Here is a 21,048-nt window from a genome sequence, read left to right on the forward strand (position 1 = left end):
ACCATACCATTTATTCAAACTTGGTGGATCCCAGAAACAGTTTATTACATTGTATAAAGAAAAATTTGGAAGCAGTTCTTATTTCTGATAACGTCGGATCTCAAATGGGAGAATGTTTCTATGGCTCCAGGGGACACATTGTTTCATTAGCGACGCGATAATTCGATTGGAAAGAACAATTTCCATGAGTTTGAATAGGAATTAGCTGAAAATCATAAAGAAGAACTTATTTGAAACTGACTCAGTTTCCTTTTCTTTACGAAAATACGAACAATTGAAACTGAATAATTTTTTCTTTATGAAAAAAAAAAAAAATGCATGTTGAAAGCTCAAAAAAGCGAAGACAGCGCATCTTAACGCTTTTTGCGTTTGTCGTGGTAACTCACAAATTTTCAAGTAGACATAGATCCTCTCGATAAAGAGACTAGAATTCCGAGACCCCGCTTAGTGGGGTCGGGCGCAGCCCGTTGCTCTAAGAAAATAAAAGAAGACCCCCCCCAAACAAAAAAAAAAAAAAAAAAATATATATACATATGTATACATATATATACATATATATACATATATATATATATAAATATGTATACATAAAATATACATATATATACATATATAATATACATATATATATATATATATATATATATATATAATATATATATATATATATATATATATATATATATATAAATAAAAGACGGCAAAACTCAAATTATCATGATGAGTTAGTCAACGTACCAACCGCTCGGGGTTCTGTCCAGAAGTCGTAGAGGTCTTGCATGAAGAGTCCGTAAAGGTAATGCAGATGAGCTGCGCTGGTCGGGTTCACCCTGAACACCTGGGCCCTGTAGGGGATGATAAAAGTGACATAAATTATTTTCAAACACTTGAGTAACCTACATTCCCTCCCTTTCTATTAGTGTCATTCCAAGTAATGTAATCCTAACCTTATTCACGTTTCATATTTTGTATTTTGTATTTCGTATATCGTTTTGTTTCACATCTTTGTATGTTGGAATTTTGTATATATTCGTGTATACTGTAATGTATTTGTATTTCCATGTATTAATATTTGCGCTGTGATAGTTTGTTCTTCGTTTGAAAGTGGACCTTCGAACCCGATTCGAACCGCCACGTCAGCATAGTTATCAGCATAGAGCTTGGTGATTTCTTTTTAATTATTAACTATCGCTTCGCACTGTCAACACTCCAACAACTGACTACAGTGTTTGGGCGAGTCCCTTTGTTGTACTTAGTCAAACATTGTGTATTATCGTAGTTCATTGTCAATGTCTTTTATAATCAATACATTACTGTTATACTGTGGATCACTTATTGTTTAGGATCATGTCTGTTCTTTGTAATTTTCTACTTTGACCATTGTTTCTGCTTTATACCACTACCTACATTTACCTCGTTAATCCTACAATACCTATCATCGCAAAAGAAGTAAGAGAAGAAAAATGCAGTTACTGCTAGATGGAGAAATGCTCGAAGACTGTTTTAGTGATTGAAGCCTTCCTTTAACCCAAAGACAGTGCTTTCTTGTTCTTATTTTTGCGATGGAAATGTTATAGCTGTTTGTTACCTAGCACCTTTTATTTATTTTTTTATGGGCAGCTTTGCTGTCCATCTGTACCACATGCTGGTACCCGTCCATGCAACTAGTGTTCATTGTGTTGTCATGAAAAATGAGGAACCGAATGAGACAAAAATGACGCCTATCGGATCTTCATCTGGTTTGAACTGGTTTCTCCGAAATAGGGCAAGCATCTTCGTATCAACTTCATTACGAACACTCGGAGAATACTAGCATCTCTCCGTTACTTTGAGATAATCTCTTCTACTTGTTCTTATACATGTATTCCTTCTCTTTGTGCTCACCTGTTCTTAGCCAGAAGAAAATATGAAGGGCTCCTATCATTCGAGGCTGATCTTGCCAAAGCAATGTAATTTTCTATGTCGTCGTTGGACTATCTAGTTTTTATCTACCCCACCCATCCGTAATCGAGATTTCTGTCTTGGAACACTTGTATATTCATTTTATTTGACTTAAGGATATATTATGTATTTGAGTAAACCATGACAGCTGTCTATGTATGCTCGCATTGAATTACCAGAAGAATTTTTCCCATGTACATCTGGCATATCCTGGTGTTATACAAGTCTCTAAAGCGAGCATGATAACGCAATCTCCCACGAATAGCCCTCGCTCCGTAGGGTTTGCCCCATGCACTGTCATATTCCTATTTAGATAATGTAGTATTCGTTCCGAAGAACCTTATCCCCTTAGTGATAAGATTGCTGTAGGAGATTTTAACCCCGTTCCTTCTCATCTCTATTTCCGGCACACATGTACTTCGCTTTACCAAGCGTAAGACGCTTACTTGATTAAAGCCAAAGTTAATGTACGTGTTCGTCCCCAGCGGATCGTATTAATGTGTAATTATTTAGTTCGTAAATTTCCATTTGATTTTAATTTGTCGTTTGTTTTCTGTTGCTTCTGTTGAAGTAAATTTTGTATATTAAACGATAATCTTGTAGTCTTACTTTGCGAGCATTTTTTTCTCTACTCTGGATCATTTTCTGGAGATATATTATGTTGATAAGATTACCAGGTGGGTTTACTGCCGTAATATCAACTCTAAAACACGAAGTCATGACACAGAAAACATACATGATATCTGAAATCATGCATGATATCAGAATCCATCGATTTCTGTATTCATGACACACATTTAATGAACGTTTAAGACGGAATTCATGTAAAAAAGAATGAAACGAGAAGATAGCATTTCAAGACACGTTCACTCGAGTAGCTCGATGTGGCTAAAGATGCTTTTGTTTCGTACACGAGATAGTTGAGTTTGATTCTTTGTGGCGGACACAAAAATGTGTCATAACAGCAAGAATAGATATATAATCATGTGAATGTCTACACCCTGTTGGGCTTACCTGGTGCTTTAAGGCGCGGCCACACGAGCAGTATTTAGGGCAATTTATTTCAGCAATAATTCATTTGAGCAATTGTAAGCCAAAATCTGGTCACATGAACTTAGCCAAATTGTAGCACCAATTTCGACTTAACCCCTTCAATACGGGCCACATCGTACGTGTTGCAGCATTAGCTGCCAGACGTACGATGTTGCGTCATAATACTCGCATGATAAAAAATAAAGAACAGGAACTCTTAACTGTCCTAGATTCGGTTCTTGGCACCTATTACATAAATAATATATATCAAAAAATGTTGGCTAGTGGGGCTTTCACCATTCTGTCTTCAACGAAATCATGGCAATAAATCATGGCAATAAAAAAACGCCTAATACCGTCAACACAATGTATTGCTAACTTCGACTCGGGGTTTGCGTTTCTGGTATTTTATTGACAAAAATATTGCTCGTGTGACCGCGCCTTTAGTCAGACAATATACACATACACACAAAGCCAGTCCAACACCCTCCGATCACACGCACATTACCCTTACACATGTCACGCCTCTGTAGCAGAAATGAACACCCCATTGGGTCTGCGATATCCCTCACAAACTACTTCATATGTTAATAAATTAACACACACACACACATACACCCGCCCACCCAAACACACACACACACACACACACACACACACACACACACACACACACACACACACACACACACACACACACACACACACACACACACACACACACACACATACGCACACACACACGCGCACACACACACACACACACACACACACACACACACACACACACACACACACACACACACACACACACACACACACACACACACACACACACACACACACACACACACACACACACACACACACACACACACACACACACACACACACACACACACACACACACACACACACACACACACACACACACACACATATATATATATATATATATATATATATATATATATATATATATCTGCTATAATAAAGTAGCCTCTGTCTGTCTATCTGTTCACGAACTCCTAGGGTTTTGGAGATAGACCCCCATAACCATATATATTCTGATACCCTATTACTCCAGGTACTTGGATAACTAAATTCTGAGAAGCTACACGCTTTATCGATAAAGCAGAAACAACTCTGATACTCGTGTGTTGAGCAAATAGAATAAAATTTCAGTCGATGCAATTACATACAGCACAACTTATATCTAAAAGACTCGTTTGGACAGGTACCTAAGGAATACGCTGCAGCATGTTATGGACTTTCCTGTTGGTTTCCAATCGCACGAAATAGCTAAGCTTTCATGAAAATTATTCAAAACAGAGATGAATTTAGACGATTCAACTTCGACACAAGCAGCTAAGTAATAATTCACTGATTTGCACAGAAGTACCGATAAATTAAGGAGAGAGTATCGCTGCTTACGCCAAGGATAACTGTCGTTGTGTAAATATTATCCGTTTGATTAGTATCCCTCCAGTTTGGTGGTATTTGGGAAATCCAAGCCGGTAATTGCCAATACATATCTTCTAATCTAACATAACTGCAGGGGTTAGAAATGTCTGGAAATCATGGCAATCTTAGCAATAGCGCCGTTTTAATTTGACGATATATCACTTATTAGTTGCTGATATTATTTGGTTTTGCATTTCGGTGTGATAAGGGATGAACTAAACGGACAAAGAAAGAGAATGAGAGAGAGAGAGAATAGGCATAAGAATACGAATAATAATAATAATAATAATAATAATAATAATAATAATAATAATAATAATAATAATAATAATAATAATAATAATAATAATAATGATAATAATAATAATAATAATAATAATAATAATAATAATAATAATAATAATAATAATAATAATAATAATAATAGTAATAATAATAATAATAATAATGATTAATAATAACAATAATAATAATAATAATAATATTGATGGTAATAATAATGGTAATGATAATAATAATTAATAGTAATAATAATAATAATAATAATAATGATAATAATAATAATAATAATAATAATAATGATAATAATAATAATAATAATAATAATAATAATAATAATAATAATAATAATAATAATAATAATAGTAATAACAATAATAATAATAATAATAATAATAATAATAATAATAATAATAATAATAATAATAATAATAATAATAATAATAATAATAATAATAATAATAATAATAATAATAATAATAAAAGAATAATAATTAAAATAATGGTTTCAGAGTTTTCAGGTCTAAACAGAAGTTCCTTACCCAGTGATGTCAGGGTTGACGGGGCCACTGGGAAGGGCTGCCGCCAGGCCCACGAGGACGAGCACAAATGTTAAAACCTTCATGCTGAATGACGACTCGTAATTTTCTCTCCTCCTTTTTTATAGCTCGACTTTTACTTTCGTGGCATCCATAACAGCTGCGCGCGCTTGTAAACTTAGGAAATTCACAACGCCCTCGCCTGCCTGATAACCCGGACATGTCAAAGGCCATATCTTTATTGTTTTGAGATAAACCCAGATATTTTCCCAGGGTTCTGCATTATAGAATGTTTATATTAGTTACAGTACTTCGACAGATCTATTTGTCATGAGTCAGCCGTTACATGACGAAAGTTCAACAAATAAAGTTAACTTTATCATAGTTAAAAATTCACCAGTGTCCTGTGTATCACTGAATTCTTTGAAAGATGCATCATTTAGTGGCCAACTGTGTGCATCTTCGTCCCAGTAATTCTACGAGGGTAGTTCCAAAAGTAATGGTTCTTATTTTCTCATTCTGTACCAAGGCATTCGAGGGGATTGTTTATGACATTGTCATGATGACTGACCCTTCGCGCTCATAATATTTTCATTTCTCTGTTGCATTTTATTGACTGTGTGACACTCTAATAAAATAACCCCTGTCATTGATATGCATCAGAAGTAGAGATGCGTCATCGAATTCCTCCACACAGAAGTCTAATCGACATTCACTGTTGCTTGGTGAGCCCGGAGCCGAGGCAGTTAATGTCAGTACGGTTAGGTGATGATGAGTGGCGACTTGGACTTTATTTCCATTGTGCATTACTTGATTCTGCTGTTGATTTTGAGGTGGGAAGGCGACAATTCATTGCCACATCACTGTGGGACATTAGTTGATAAAAAGGTAAAGACTCAGTTATCGTTAGTTTATATTGAGGCAAAGTTATAATAGTGTTTATTAATACATTCGCTCAGTCAGTCGTTACCTCATACTTATCACCTTCTTTGGTGTGAGCCGATCCCAAGGAACACCATTTGGAGGTGCTGAAGGAGCTGTTGGCTATATTCTGGAGAGAAAGCCTTGACCAGGGGAGGAGGTGTCGCCATATAATGTGGTGGTAAGGAGCTTACGACAGGAGGCACGTAACTGCGGCCGAAACTGTCTTCTTTGTCCTATACGCTTGGACAGTTTGAGCAGGTGGCAGTCACTGCTGGGAATCACAGGGGAGTGCGCGATTCAAACGTTCAATTAAGCAAATGTGAGACCAGCACTCCTCCGATTACGCTACCAGCGCATACTCGTATAGATGAGAATTGATTTATAGATACTTTGTTGGAGTTTTTAAAAAAAAAAAAAAAAAAAAAAAAAATATATATATATATATATATACATATATATATATATACATATATATATATGTGTATATATATATATATATATACATATATATATATATATATGTAAATTATATATATATATATCAACAACAACAACAATAATAATAATAATAATAATAATAATAATAATAATAATAATAATTATAATAATAATAATAATGATAATAATAATAGTAATAATGATATCAATAAAGGGGGGAAATCATACCTCTGACGTCACATTTCTTGTCGGTTTTATTTTTTGTGTAGATACAGGTGTCTTTATTCTTTATTTTTGTTATCGTCTTGGTGTCATGCTGATCATCATTGCACGAAACACGCAAGAAGTGGAGATCCACAGTAGGAATGTTTGTGGATTCAAGAAACTACTGTTTTATTGAGAAATTCGTCAAATATTTGCTCACGTTTATTCTTTTTATTGAGTTATTTTTCTGTATTTATCTTTCTATTTCCTCACCTTTATCTATCTTTTTTCTTGCATTTTATATTTGGCCGTGTTTTCCTGTGGGTTTCTCAAAAATTGTGACATGCAAAGCATGATAGTGGAATATTTAAGATATGTTTGTTTATCTCTTGTTGTGTCTTAGTATCGATGTTGTATTTTGGGAATCCTCATTTCTTCCTGAAATTAGCTCTAACATTAGTTGGAGGCTACAAAACTACCTATGGTCTTGACGGCCTCCAGGGTCTCCTGGCCTGTGGGGATGATCTGCCCGGGGGGCAGGAGGAAGCCAAAGTTACCGGTATCTCTAAGTTCGACGGTATAGGTGTACTTGATACCTGCGACACCCTTGGCCCAGTCGTCTGAACCGCCAGCAGCGGGATCTGGAAGGAGAAAGATAAGAGGGATGTCTACATACAATGATTCTTCCTGATTGATACCACATGAAGAGGGTAAAGATGTTCATGTTTATACACACATACATATATCAAGGCTTTTTCCCCCTTACAGGGGAGGTAACCAAAGAGGAAAAGGCATAAAATCATTCCCACCCATTCCATCCCTGAATACAATCCACACCCCTCCACCCTCCCTCTCATCTTAGCACCTCATGGATGACGGGTCATCCCTGCACCTTGTCCACTGCCCTGGGTCAGAAGCAGTGTCGCAAGACACAGCACATCCACAGCAAGGCCGCTTCTTTAAATAGGCGACCCCCCCCTCTCCGTCCCCCCATGCATAAAAGGAGAAGACGGGGAGAAATCCCTTTGGGCTGCGTCAAATCTTGCTCACACATACTACCTCACCCCCATCCCCCCGCCCATTCCACCTCATGCATCACAACATCATCCATATATAACCATTCTCCATTCACCCCTGTCTTCTGTCCTCTCCCGTCCTTCCTCAACAGACATTCCCCTCTTCCCCAAAGCCCCCTTCACCCCATCCATCCACCTCATCCTAGGACGTCCCTCATGTTCACTACCTCCACATCTGCCTTCCACACCTCTTTTACTAGTCTTTCTTCACTCATTCTTTCCATGTGTCCAAACCATCCTAATACTCTTTCATCAACCCTATCTCCCAACTCCCTTTCCACCCCCGTTCTCCTCCTCACCTCCTCATTTCTCACTCTATCTAGCCTAGTAACCCCCATCATACTTCTCAGACACCTCATCTCAAACACATTCAAACTCTCTCTTCCTCTCTTATGTTCCATGTTTCTGCCCCATACAGTGCTGCTGGCACAACCACTCCTTCATACAGTCTCCTCTTAGCATCCATTCCCAAATGTCTATTCCTCATTACACTCTTCAATCCACCAAGGCATTTACTCGCTTCTCTCAATCTACATTCTACCTCCACCTTCACTCCACCTTTTCCTGTCACATTTGCACCCAAGTATCTAAAACTATCCACTTCCTCCAGTCGCTCTCCCTTAATGCTCATTTCCAGTCTACTGCCACTTTCACCCCATGTACATCTCATCACCTTACTTTTACCCACATTTATCTTCAGCTTTCTTCTATCACATACTCTCCCAAACTCTGTCACCAACTATTTCATGTTTATGGAAATGGTTATTATTATGTATTTTTTTCTATTAAGTGGAGATAGTGACGGTCAGCATGGCTATAGAGACAAATTGCCTTTAAACATAGTCAGTGGACATTATTATATATTGTGACCGAAGAGGGGTATATTTTTCCAGGTAACTCGGCCTTCACATTCCTCTACCTCTTGTTATCCCGGTTAATCTGGCCGTGGCCAAATTAAACGTCCTTTCTTGGATGTTTACTCTGTGAGGGGAGCACATATACAACTATGCCGTGCCTCATTTCAAATGGTGTATGCTTTATCATACCTTACTTCATGTATGCTTCATTGATGGTGTCAAGAGATTTGTATGTATGATTCAAAGACTCTATTAAGCCATTGCAAAATGTCATGGTACGTAATAATTCCATGATGGATAACGCCAGAAGATTTGATTAAGCTGGAAGCCTTCACGTATCGATGGCTTAACGAAAAGGCTCCGTAGCGGATATGATTTTATATGATTGGAGACAAAATAGGACTGCAGAATCGAGAGACAAATTTGAATTTGTATATCATATTGAAACGAAAAGTGAACTCACAGATGGTGTTGGTGGATGATCCAACTTCGTAGGAGGTTCCGTAGAAAGCTGTTAGTGAATCAACGGCGTCACGGGCTAGGTCGTCCTAAAGATAGACGAGGAAGAGTAAGTATTAGTCTAGTTCTTCTGCAAGGCTGAAAAAGTATGCATTCGTTGCCGAATTTAGGTATGAACTAAACACGCTACAGCTTAAGGGCTCACCAGCCATGATGGACAAAATTTCTATTACGAATAATGTCTTGCCATTTCCATGGAAGAAGAAACCAGAACGATGTAATAGTAGGCTAGTGTTAAGTACTACTGAGCAACCAAAATGCGACCATTGCGCCCAAATCTTTGCCATACTTGTGAAAAGGCCTCAAGTGCCGCTAAAAATCTTAGTCGTCAATTCATTGGGACCCAGGCCTTAAATACTGTATGCTCCTCTAAATAACTCACGAGGTCCACCCAGTCGTCAGGTAGTGCGTACGTGTATCCCCAGGGATACATCCAGAGCTGGGAGAAGGCGTGGAACGTAAGGTAGACCTTGATCCTGTCGGCGTACTTGTTGAGCTGATCTCTCACATTCTGCATCTCGATTTCGGAGAAAGGTTCAGGTCCGGAATAGATGTCAGAGCAAGGATTGTTGGAAGTTCCCACCTCTGAAAGAAGGCACCTCGATTGCGACAGGACAGACTAACCAATAGGGATTGGCCATGACTACATAGACATAAGGAAGGTTTGAGAGACTTGTCAGGTGAACTTACCGTTCCAGTGGAAGTCCCAGTTCCTGTTGGGGTCGACGCCCTTGCAGCCAAAGACGCCAGTCTTGGAGCGAGTCTTACGCCAGTATCGATCCTAAATGGACATGAGAATTAAGGTTACGTCTGGACGTCACACTAAAGCGAAGAAAGCAGGGAGTCAACTCGCATGACATAGAGGAAGAGAAAACTTTGGGACTTACATTGGTATGGCTGTACTCGTAGCCGTCGGGATTAATGGTTGGCATGAAGATAAAGTCGACATGGTCAAGGAAGGGGTAGTCTTCACGGTTTTCCACCATCTGGGACATAATGTAAGACACAGTGGCGGTAGAGACCCATTCGCGGGCGTGGATACCTGGGAAGAAGTTGAAGGGTGGTCTGGTTTTAGAATAAACTTGCGCCTGTATACCTAAGCTAATCTACTCAGTTTATCCTGGCCCTATGTCAAGCCACCTACGCTAAATAGAATAAAATGAGTAATTCATTTTTGTGGTTGCCCATGTGGGATTCCTGGATTCATAAATCCTGTTCTGGTTAAAATAGTTTGAATTACTGTTTTCATAATGGCTGTTTTACTTCATATTGACAAAAATATATTTTTTCCTGTTATGTCTCTGATTTGGAGAGAAAGGCTGCAACCCTACATTATTTGGTAAATGCAAAGTTCTCTAAAGGTTGATTGAAACAGGAGTGATATGTCAATAAGGACTGTTTGGTATTGTAGAAATTTGCGGGAGAAAGGGCTCAAGTTACATACCACCATCAATGAAGACAATTGGTTTTCTGAAACCCCCATTTGAAAGCTTGAGCATCTTCATATCTCTCCCTTCATAAGATGTCCCAATGGTCTTAACTTTTACGATGTGACTGTAGGTCTCGGCCAGGTAGTCCATGTAGTCATAGAGCTGTGGAATTCAAGGAGAAAAAAAAACATGAGGAGACTCGAAAGCAGTCGGGTTAGCAATTCCATGTAAATCAAACTGACTTTATGGGAGTTTTGTTACTGTGTTGACTGGAAATACATTTCGTTGAGGAGTCCATCGTTTCTTAATGTCTTGATTCTAGGGACTTCTGCGATTATTTTCTTTGAATAAAGTCAGATGATTTGATTAGTTCGGAGATATTTCGAGTATTGATAGAGCTGAAAACGTCCACGAAGGTGTCATGGAAGCAATGCGGTGGTTAATCCTGAACACAGTAACGCACGTTATAGATTATATTATGGCAAAGAACAAGTGATTCTTTATAACTGTGGGGTCGGAATCTGGAGAGAAGTTATCTTGAGTGCATAACATCGCCTATCCTTTGCCGAGACAAGGCCTTATGATGTAGAATCAAGCAGAGGTGACGATTTTGATGGCTAGTGTGGGAAGAAATGTATAGCAAAAAAAAAAAAAAAAAAAAAGGGTCCTACGTCGTCAAGGCGGTGGTAAGCCGTCCAGTCCATGTTGTGTTTGGCATTTGTGTTCCTCCTCTTCGCCATCTCCAGTGCGCGGTCGTTGGCGATCTTGCTCTTCTCTGTCAAATCGCCCAAGTCGGGGATGATCACCGAGTACTCGATGCCTACCTTGGAAAGCGTAGCCTTGAGTACCGGAACCATCCACCTTTGAGCCATGATGTCCACATTCTTTCCTGGAACCGCGAAGGATACTTAATTTGGTGCAAAAAATAACCCAGGCAGATCTGGTCGTAGGTTAAAACTGCACTGCTCTTTAAAATTATTTGTTTCCTATTAGAAAGAAAAAGTCATCAACTGTATTTTACTAAGGCTCTAACTGTTGTCCTGTAAGCCAATCTATAGAAATAGTTTTAATGGATAGGAGGGCATGTGAAACTATCTCTATCTTAGATATACTTTTGAGCGTGAGTTCCCATGAATTCTGGATCAACTGGTAACCCAGTAATGTAATAACCTTCCAAGTTACGGCAAACAAGACTAGGTCTGGGAATCTTGGTTCTATCGGACAAATACTATTTTCTCTCCCTAACACTTGGCCTATCGGGAATTAACAAACTCGTTAGCTCTACTATTGCGAACCCCTGACAGGTGCATGACGTCACGGTGAGTGGTATCGTAAATCGTGAGTTGGAAATGTAGGCAATACACAAGTCAACGTACCGACCGCTCGGGGCTCAGTCCAGAAGTCATAGAGATCCTGCATGAAGAGTCCATGAAGGTAGTGCAGATGTGACGCTCTGGTTGGGTTCACCCTAATAACCTGTGCCCTGTAAATGGTGAAGAAAGTTACATAGACTATTCCCATTCCGTTGAGAGAAATATGACCTCTCTTTCCTTTTAGATCATCAGCGATAACCAACTCTTCTGTCCTTGGGAACAACATCGAGTCGAAGAGGTGGAGTTATGGAGATGACAAGGAAATTTAAGGTGGAGTAAAAAGGAGGGATACCGTAAGTTGAAATTGATAAGCATCTTTTTTGGAGTCGAAATTAATCTCCTCTCATATAATGATCTATGATTGTGGGTAGTTGAACAGAAGTTCCTGACCCAGTGATGTCACGGTTGACGGGGCCGCTGGGGCTGGCTGCCGCCAGGCCCACGAGGACGAGCACAAGAGCCAAAACCTTCATGCTGAATGACGACTCCTCTCTTTTCTTCCCCTCTTTTTATACGGAGGTTGTAGGGGCCTAGGGGTCACGTGGCATCCATATCGGCTACGCACGTACGATGACACAACAAAAATAGAGGTCTTTGGCGGTGAAGTGTGTCAAGTTCAAGAGCCTCTGTTAGGCTACTTTCATGCTCCGTGAATAATGGAGTAGCTTGAATTTTAAAAGATACTCAACTTGATGACGAACTATGTGCACGTCCAGCCTACTAACTCTAGATTGTTTATACCACTTACAGTGTTCTAGTTGTTGATATTTTATTGGTATGCATGTTTGAGCATTGTTCAGGTTTCATTTGTACTGCTATACATTTCACTCTAACCACTCTTTTTCGCTATTTCTAAAGTTAATTTTCTTTGCCTCTCACGCTAAGTGTTTTTTCAATGATACCAAGATCATCTACACATTTTCTCTCGCCTCAATGTAATATGACTGTATTGTTAAAATCGAGTAGCTTAACTGAGCAAAAGTGTAAACCATGCTGAATGCCATCTCGTATTATTGTTCCAATATAATTTACTCAGATCAAAATTAGTCTTATAGTTCTGTAGTTGCGTGGCTTTCGTTGTTCGGCCTTTTGTAATATAGGAAAAAGTTTTGCTAATTCCCATTCCTTCGGTGAACCTGGTTGTGACAAAATATTTTGAAAATAATTTCTGCACTTTATTCTCTGTCCCGTATACCACAGTAATCCTCACAGGAATCCCACGGATGCCTCCCCTTGCTAGTCATATAACATCCTTCTTCCTATCTCTCCTCACTTCTGCCCTCCCTTGGGAACACCTTCCTCCTATTCTCCTCCTCGGTTGTCCAACGGTAGCACAAATTCCTCGAACACACACTGGTAGTCATTAGTTCTGTAGTTCTGTTTGAATGCAGGTTTTATGTGTAGTGCTCTTCATGAAGGACTAATGACTGGTGCCTGCATGTGCTGGTCCTGGAAGATGGCCAGCAAAGCTGCCAATTTTCAAACTTGTCATCCACCTCCATCAAGAAGTGCAACCCTGAAATTCTGACACTATATCTCTGGACTAGGCCCAGGCGTGCATGCGGTCTATCTCTCTTTCTCTCTCTGTCTTTGTCTTTGCTGTCTCTGTCTGTCTCTATCTGTCTGTCTGTTTCTCTATGTATCTGTGGATGAAGCTCTAGGTGGGAGTGATCTGAATGTCGTTATATTTAAATTACGTGTGCCTGAACTTGAGGTAAAAAAAAAGAAAAAAAAAGAAAAAAAAAAAAAAGAAACAGACGCACCATTTCTGAGCTGAGAAGAGTTGATCTTGCTGGACTGGTGTCAACGTTCAAGAGTCTTGGGACTCATTCCGTGTTCGCTTTATGGCACAACAGACACATTTTGTGCCAAAGAAAGTAGTCAAAGAAGAACGATTAAAGAAAGGAAAACATCTTATCGCCGCTATAAGACACACCGTCGCGGTTTTGCCATCAAGAATACATCCGTTTGCGCAGGCGGGTTAAAAGAATGACAGAAGCAGCAAAACGTGGTGAAGAGCAGAGGGTAGCTGCATCTTGGAAGACCCCAAGGAGTTCTTTAACTACGTTAACAACAGAAAACCATTTAGAAATAAAACTGGTGCTTTGCGTGACAGTCAACACAGTCATTTCGAATTATGACAAAAGAAACAATATAGGTTTAATGTATCTAGACTTTGCAAAAGCTTTTGATACCGTCCCCCACGAAATACTTACTAAATTAGCTTCACACGGAATAAGTGGTAGCCTATTAAGTTGGACTAGTAATTGGTTGAATGATCGAAAACAGAGAGTTGTTCTTAATGGCAAAACTTCTAGATGGGAAAATATTACGAGTGGAGTTCCTCAGGGCTCCGTTCTTGGGCCACTTCTATTCATAGTATATATAAATGATACAGACCACGGAATGAAATCTATTGTCTCGAAATTTCCTGATGATACAAAACTATTCCGAATGGCAAATGATCACTTAAACCAATTAGATATTCAAGAAGATTTAGGTAAATTACAGCAATGGTCTGAAAAGTGGCTAATGATATTTACCACAAGTAATTACAAGGTAATGCACATAGGTAAAATAACAGTAAGTACGAATACAAGTTATTTGGAAATTCGTTAACAAAAGTGGATAGTGAAAAGGATCTCGGCATAATGATCTGTAACGATCTCAAATCATCTAAGCAGTGTATTTTAGCCTCCGAGAAAGCAAATAAGATTCTAGGACTGGTTGCGCGATCTTTTGACTTCAAAAGTCCATCTCTCATTAAGAAGCCATATAAATCGTTAGTTCGTCAACATTTGGAATATGCTGTTTCCGTATGGTCATCAAATCTCATTAAAGACATTGACAGATTGGAAAAAGTACAACGGCGAGCGACAAAACTGATTCCAAATATCAAAAATAAATCATACGAAAATCGACTAAAACATATGAATCTATTTTCCCTAAAGAAACGTAGACTCAGAGGTGACTTGATACAGGTTTTTAAGATTCTAAAGGGAATTGACAACATCAAAAGTGACAACATTTTTACACTGAATGAGAATCCGACAAGAAATAATGGTTTCAAACTGTCAGGAAATAGATTTAATTTGAAAGTGAGTAGAAACAACTTCGCCAACCGTGTAGTGAAATAATGGAATAAAGTTCCTGCAGAGGCAGTGCAATGTAGTTCAATTCGAAGCTTTAAGATTCGTTTAGATAAACACCTAAGCAAGATGCTGTAATGCCTGCCATTTATCTTATATTATTTGTTTATTTGTTTGTTATTGTCTGTTTGTTTATTATTATTTGCTTGATTTTCATTTATTATTATCTATATGTCAATTTATTGTTATTTACTATTTACCTGTTTCTTTATTATTTAACTATACCTGTGCATTAATTTATTTGATTTATTATTATTTATGTTATTATAATTTTCATTTGTTTATTTATTTATCGTTATTATGTTTTCTTTCGCATTCGACCAAGTTATGGACTAAAAGGTCTTCTGTCGGCATGCTCCTCCTTTATAATCCTTTGACTGTGGTGGAACGCTTCAGAACACAGACTTTGAGATGACTGATACTCGTATTCTTAATGCCCATTTCTCGTCAGTATTCACTGAGGAAGTAAAGTGAGCAATCCCTGAACCAATTTTGGTACATGAGGGAGAGTCCATGGAGAATATTCAGTGTACGAACATCGAAGTCTTAGCCAGACTAGACAAACTTTGCACAAAGAAGTCTCCCAGTCCAGATGGATTCTTGCCAAAGCTACTGCGGGAGGCTTGCGAGAAGGTGGCTCCCCACCTAGTACAGATCTTCAGTGTGTCTCTATGGACAGGAGAAGTGCCTAGAGTTGAAGGTTCCATGTGGTATATTCTGGACTGGGAAACTGGCGAGTGTTGAATGGGATTGGACCTTTTCTTTTCGGGTTTCGGATCCAATCTACACAACCATTTGATCAGAGTTACATGTGATGGGGTTTTCCACAGTAAGAGATGAAGATTATTCACTTGAAATGTACACTGCGAAGCAAGGGATGGTCCACTGGTACTGTCAAGGACTAAATATCTGATTATTTCAGGTCGAGACGAGGACCAGTGAAGTGTTGTCGGCTGTTCCATGGCCTATTCGGCTTAAAGTGTGTGTTTGGGAGGAGTTCATTGCCCTATTGGTGAAGTAGGTTACTACAGGGCGGGGAAGGGTAGCAGCAGAGGGTTTTTTACTGAGTCTGAGAGGGCTGCGGCTCCTTCACATCAGCTGTTGGATGTGTTGTTTTATTTTTCTGGGGCCACGTAATGGGTGATATTGTTAGAACCGGCTCCTCAGCCAGATGGAGGAATGGCAGACTTTGTTTAGGACACCTTCTCCAGCCCATTTCCCATGCGGGGTGAGCAGAGCGGGTCCTTGAAAGGGTTGTTTAAGACGTACGGGGAGGCTGCCAAATTGTACTGCTGCCCAAATCCCAGTACCAGACGACAAAGCGGACATGTATCGCTTCAGATTAGGTTGTAAAATGAGGCTCCCAGAGATAAACCTTCTCGTGGCCCCTCGTGGCCTCTCTTCACGCACTATCACCGTGGGATAATTTCACTTAGCTGAAGAAAGCATCACATTGAGAAAGGGTTAAGGAACTGTGATGAATTTTGGAACCTTTAGTCTAGTTAAGGCTTGGCAATTTTGCTCATCTAAGCAGGTGTCGCCATATAGATAGAAGGGGTTTGATTTACTTATGCCTTGTAATGGTTTAGAAAAAGGAAAATAATACCTCTAACTTTAGTGGTGCTATAGGCATATTTCATGCCAGTTTTATTTTTTGTAAATATTCCCCTACAACTGATTGTTAATAATGAGCGTAGATTCGATGTAGATATTTTTAACTGGTCTAATATTTTCATCGAATTGTCGTCCAACAGAGTAGTTTGATGACGATCATTGCACGAAACACGTTGGAAATGAAAAATCACACCAAGTGTGTTTGAGCCTTCAAGAAACTACTGATTTGAGGGATATTTTCCTAACTCTTCCTTTGTCATAGTATCGATGGCATCCTTTGGGACTCCTTATTCGTTCCTGAATTTAGCTCTAGCATCAGGTCGAGGCTACAAATCTGCCTATGGTCTTGACGGCCTCCAGGGTCTCCATACCGGTGGGGATGATCTGCCCGGGGGGCAGGACGAAACCAAAGTTGCCGGTGTCTCTCAGTTCGACGGTGTAGGTGTACTTGATACCTGCTACACCTTTGGCCCAGTCATCTGAACCACCAGCAGCGGCATCTGGTAGGAGAAAGATATGAGAAGTGTCTAAATTGGATCCCAGTGACAATTATTCTTCATGGTTTATACTACATGGAGGGGTGAATATGTTCATGTTTATGACTGCCACACATGGAAGTAGTTAGTAGCTTTTGGGAACTTTGGACACTGAAATCCTTTATTCATGAAGAAACAAAATTGCTTATATCACTGAACATAGGAGAGGACCTGAAAACACGTATGTATTCCAAAGAAAGTGGTATAAATTGAGTTTGTCACAATTGTGCATTCCAGAATAAATGAAATGTCAATGATCATGTGGAATTGTGTGACGCTCTGGGTCTTGCTGTCCACGTCAAGATGCCTGGAAAATGCCCTTGAACATAGCCAATAGGCACTTACAATGACATTATCATATACTTTAAGCTTTCAAATTGCCATGTCTTCACATTCCCCCGGTTATGCCTACCAGTGACGAACTAAACACCCTTTAATTTGTCATGGGTGTTTACACTATTAGGATAGCATATTTACAACTATTATCGTATCTCATTACACATGACAATCCATGCTGCAAAAACGTTATCGTACCTTAGTACCTGTGTGCCTGGCTGATGGTTTCAAGAAAGTTTTACACACTATCATATATAATTCAAAAACTCGAATAAATCATCGTGGGTATCCGGAGTGCGTAAGAATGGCTTTATAATTAATGCCATATCATTATAATACAGCAGAAAACCATCACGCCTCGATGGATTAATTAAAAGTTCCGGACCGGATATACCAGTATGTATGGTCGTAAACAAAAGTTGGCTGCAGAGGCCAGTATATATTAAGAAAATAATAGAAATCTTACAGCTTGTTTGCATGGAAGATCCAACTTCGTAGGAGGTTCCGAAGACAGAGGTTAGGGATTCAACTGCATCTAGAGCCAGGTCCTCCTAAAAAAAAAAAAAAAAAAAAAAAAAAAAAATCTGAAATAAGTATGCGTTCATTTTTGGACTTGAGCACAATATAGGCAAGCTATAGCTTAAACACATACCATGGTGGTTAGAATTTCTATTACGAATGATGTCTTGCCATTTACAGTACGTAGGCTAAGGAACCTTTGCGATGCAATACTTGGCTAGCGTTAACTACTGAATGGCTCAGATCTACTCAGCAACTAAAATGCGACCCCTCTGCCCAAATCTTTGGCATACTTGTGAAGAGGTCTTAAGTGCCGTTACAGAACTAGTCGTCATTTCATTGTGATTTAACTAATGTACTTTCACCCAAAGAACTCACGAGGTCCACCCAGTCGTTAGGTAGTGCGAACGTGTGTCCCCAGGGGTACATCCAGAGCTGGGAGAAGGCGTGGAACGAAAGGTAGACCTTGATTCTGTTGGCGTATTTGTTGAGCTGATCTCTCACATTCCTCATCTCGATTTCGGAGAAAGGTTCAGGTCCGGAATACATGTCAGAGCAAGGATCGTCGGAAGTTCCCACCTCTGAAAGAAAGCACCTCGATTGCGACAGGACAGACTAACCAATAGGGATTGGCCATGGCTACATAGACATAAGGAAGGTTTGAGAGACTTGTCAGGTGAAGTTACCGTTCCAGTGGAAGTCCCAGTTCCTGTTGGGGTCGACGCCCCTGCAGCCAAGCACTCCAGTCCTGGAGCGAGTCTTACGCCAGTATCGATCCTAAATGGACATGAGAATTAAGGTTACTTCTGAACGTCATACTAAGCAGGAAGTCATCTCGCATGACAAAGAGGAAGAGAAGACTTACATGGGTGTGGCTGTACTCGTAGCCGTCGGGATTAATGGTTGGCATGAAGATAATGTCGATGTGGTCAAGGAAGGGGTAGTCTTCACGGTTTTCCACCATCTGGGACATAATGTAAGATACAGTGGCGGTAGAGATCCATTCGCGGGCGTGGATACCTGCGAGGTTGAAGGGTGGTCTGGTTTTAGAATCGACTTGCGCGTGTGTATAGCTCACCTACCATCCCACTCCCACGTAGTGAGAAGTCAGAAACCCCTGGTAAAGCAAAACCCTCTCAGTTGCGGGAAGCCGCTGTTTTCTTTTTTAGGCCGATATTGGGTCGCTTCCTTGCCTGTCCAGGGCTGTCGGCAACCAACGCGATATAGCCCGCAGCGGGTCTTGGTAATCAAACTCATGACCATTTGCCCATGAATTCGTCACGATATCCACTAGACTGCCGCGCGGCCTTTGTACCCATGTCGGATTCCTTGACTCGTATATTTTGTTGTGGATGAAATACTTGGCATCGTTGTTTTTATAACGGCCACTTTACGTGATAATGACCAGTTGATCTATATTTCCTGTCACATCTCTGATTTCGAAAGAAGGACTACAAACCTATATTATTTGGTAAATACCCTTCTCTAAAGGCAGTTTAAAACAGGAATTACATGTCAGTGAGGATTGCGTTTGATATTCTATGTATTTACAGGAGAAAGGACTCGTGCTACGTACCACCGTCAATGAAGACAATTGGTTTTCTGAAACCTTCATTTGAAAGCTTGAGCATCTTTATATCTCTGCCCTCATAAGACTTGCCAATAGTCTTAACTTTTACGATGTGACTGTAGGTCTCGGCCAGGTAGTCCATGTAACCATACAGCTGAAGAATTCAAATAGAGAAATACTGGAAAAATGAGGTATGACTCAAAGGTAGTCGGGTTTGTAATTTCATGCAAAGGAAAATGACTTCATGTAAGTACGTTGCTGTGTGGACTGGAAATATATCTCTTAAGAATTATATTTTTTAACGTTTTATTCCTAAGGACAGCTATGACTGTTTTGTTCTGAATACGGCTTAATTAGAACTTGGACATACAGATAGTTTATTCCTGCCAGCCTGTCCCAAACCCGGAGAAATGAGAATGACCAGCAGAAAAAGAAAAACTCCCATGAAACACAGACTGGCTCGGGATGTAGACTGACCAAATCAACAGATCCGGAAAAAAAAAAAAAAAAAATCGAGCGTTACGGACAATCAGTCTCACCAAAGGTAACCTAAGCATGACAACAATCAGCACTGGGACATTGCGTAACAAGGAGGAGGGAATTATCATGACGACGGAGAAGAGACAGATAGAGATGTGAGATGAGACTTCTGAGGTGGGTTCAAAGATTTTGCACAAGAACTATCGACTATAATGCAGCGGGATTGATAGAGCCCAACATGGGGTCGCTGTTATGTCAGAAACAACAGTCGCCTTAATATCCTTCAGATACAATGGTTAAAGAATAGCCCTGTTCAAGTGTATGCACTTCAGCAGGGACACCCTGCAGAGGAAAAATATGGTTTTTATTGAGAGCTGCTGAAAATAAGAGACTCTGTACCTTACCTATTATAATTTTACGTAATTTCAATGGACAAAGAAAATAATTTTCTGCACACGAATTCAAATGTTCATCATGAATACTTATCATAAGCATAAATGAAACTGATATAGATGGAAGTCAACAAAAATAAGATTTTCCAAGATATGAAAAGTACTTCTTCCATCTCACTGGATTCAGACCATCAGATAATTTTGTCTTTAGCTGGCAAAACCCAAAATGTCTAGGGGTACAATAAAGACAAGATTTTTTTTGTTTAAAATTTGAGAAATCCAAAGTGTAAACCAGAACTACAGCTTAAGGTAAACCATGGCAGACATCAACAACCAAAGAGACAGACAACAGGAGAGTTGGAGCTATTCTAAAAGC

General features: G+C 39.5%; 3 protein-coding genes across 3 annotated transcripts in view; all 3 read right to left on the reverse strand.

Annotated features, from left to right (window-relative positions):
* Positions 1 to 5,418, reverse strand: part of LOC143032879 (carboxypeptidase B-like) — a 13,359-nt gene extending 7,941 nt beyond the window's left edge. Inside the window, exons 1-2 of the mRNA XM_076198086.1 lie at positions 5,259 to 5,418; positions 739 to 845 (exon numbers count right to left, since the gene is read on the reverse strand). Coding sequence (XP_076054201.1) covers positions 739 to 845; positions 5,259 to 5,341 — 190 coding nt within the window. The 5' untranslated portion in view covers positions 5,342 to 5,418. The remainder of the gene's footprint in view (positions 1 to 738; positions 846 to 5,258) is intronic.
* Positions 5,419 to 6,872: 1,454 nt separating this feature from the next.
* On the reverse strand, positions 6,873 to 11,632 carry LOC143030474 (carboxypeptidase B-like). Its single transcript, XM_076193627.1, has 7 exons — positions 11,375 to 11,632; positions 10,718 to 10,865; positions 10,161 to 10,315; positions 9,964 to 10,054; positions 9,656 to 9,858; positions 9,218 to 9,302; positions 6,873 to 7,462 (listed from the first exon to the last, which is right to left on the reverse strand). Exons 1-7 carry the CDS (start codon positions 11,573 to 11,575, stop codon positions 7,278 to 7,280), a joined length of 1,068 nt encoding a protein of 355 aa, XP_076049742.1. The 5' UTR covers positions 11,576 to 11,632; the 3' UTR covers positions 6,873 to 7,277.
* Positions 11,633 to 16,855: 5,223 nt separating this feature from the next.
* The window catches only part of LOC143027784 (carboxypeptidase B-like), a 36,721-nt gene continuing 32,528 nt past the window's right edge, over positions 16,856 to 21,048 (reverse strand). The window contains exons 4-9 of the mRNA XM_076189337.1: positions 19,807 to 19,954; positions 19,096 to 19,250; positions 18,917 to 19,007; positions 18,609 to 18,811; positions 18,178 to 18,262; positions 16,856 to 17,339 (exon numbers count right to left, since the gene is read on the reverse strand). Of these exons, the coding sequence (XP_076045452.1) occupies positions 17,155 to 17,339; positions 18,178 to 18,262; positions 18,609 to 18,811; positions 18,917 to 19,007; positions 19,096 to 19,250; positions 19,807 to 19,954 (867 nt within the window). The 3' untranslated portion in view covers positions 16,856 to 17,154. The remainder of the gene's footprint in view (positions 17,340 to 18,177; positions 18,263 to 18,608; positions 18,812 to 18,916; positions 19,008 to 19,095; positions 19,251 to 19,806; positions 19,955 to 21,048) is intronic.

The sequence above is a fragment of the Oratosquilla oratoria genome, chromosome 1 (assembly GCF_046742065.1).
Source record: "Oratosquilla oratoria isolate Oo_2021 chromosome 1, ASM4674206v1, whole genome shotgun sequence".
Taxonomy (NCBI): Eukaryota; Metazoa; Arthropoda; class Malacostraca; order Stomatopoda; family Squillidae; genus Oratosquilla; species Oratosquilla oratoria.

Excerpts from the sequence above, each read along its gene's own strand:
- LOC143030474 (XM_076193627.1), bottom strand. The coding sequence starts at position 11,575 with ATGGCTCAAAGGTGGATGGTTCCGGTACTCAAGGCTACGCTTTCCAAG. Across the intron at positions 10,055-10,160 it reads ACGAGTACAGCCATACCAAT|GATCGATACTGGCGTAAGAC; the intron begins GTAAGTCCCAAA and ends ATGTCCATTTAG. Across the intron at positions 9,303-9,655 it reads CTGACGACTGGGTGGACCTC|GACGACCTAGCCCGTGACGC; the intron begins GTGAGTTATTTA and ends GTCTATCTTTAG.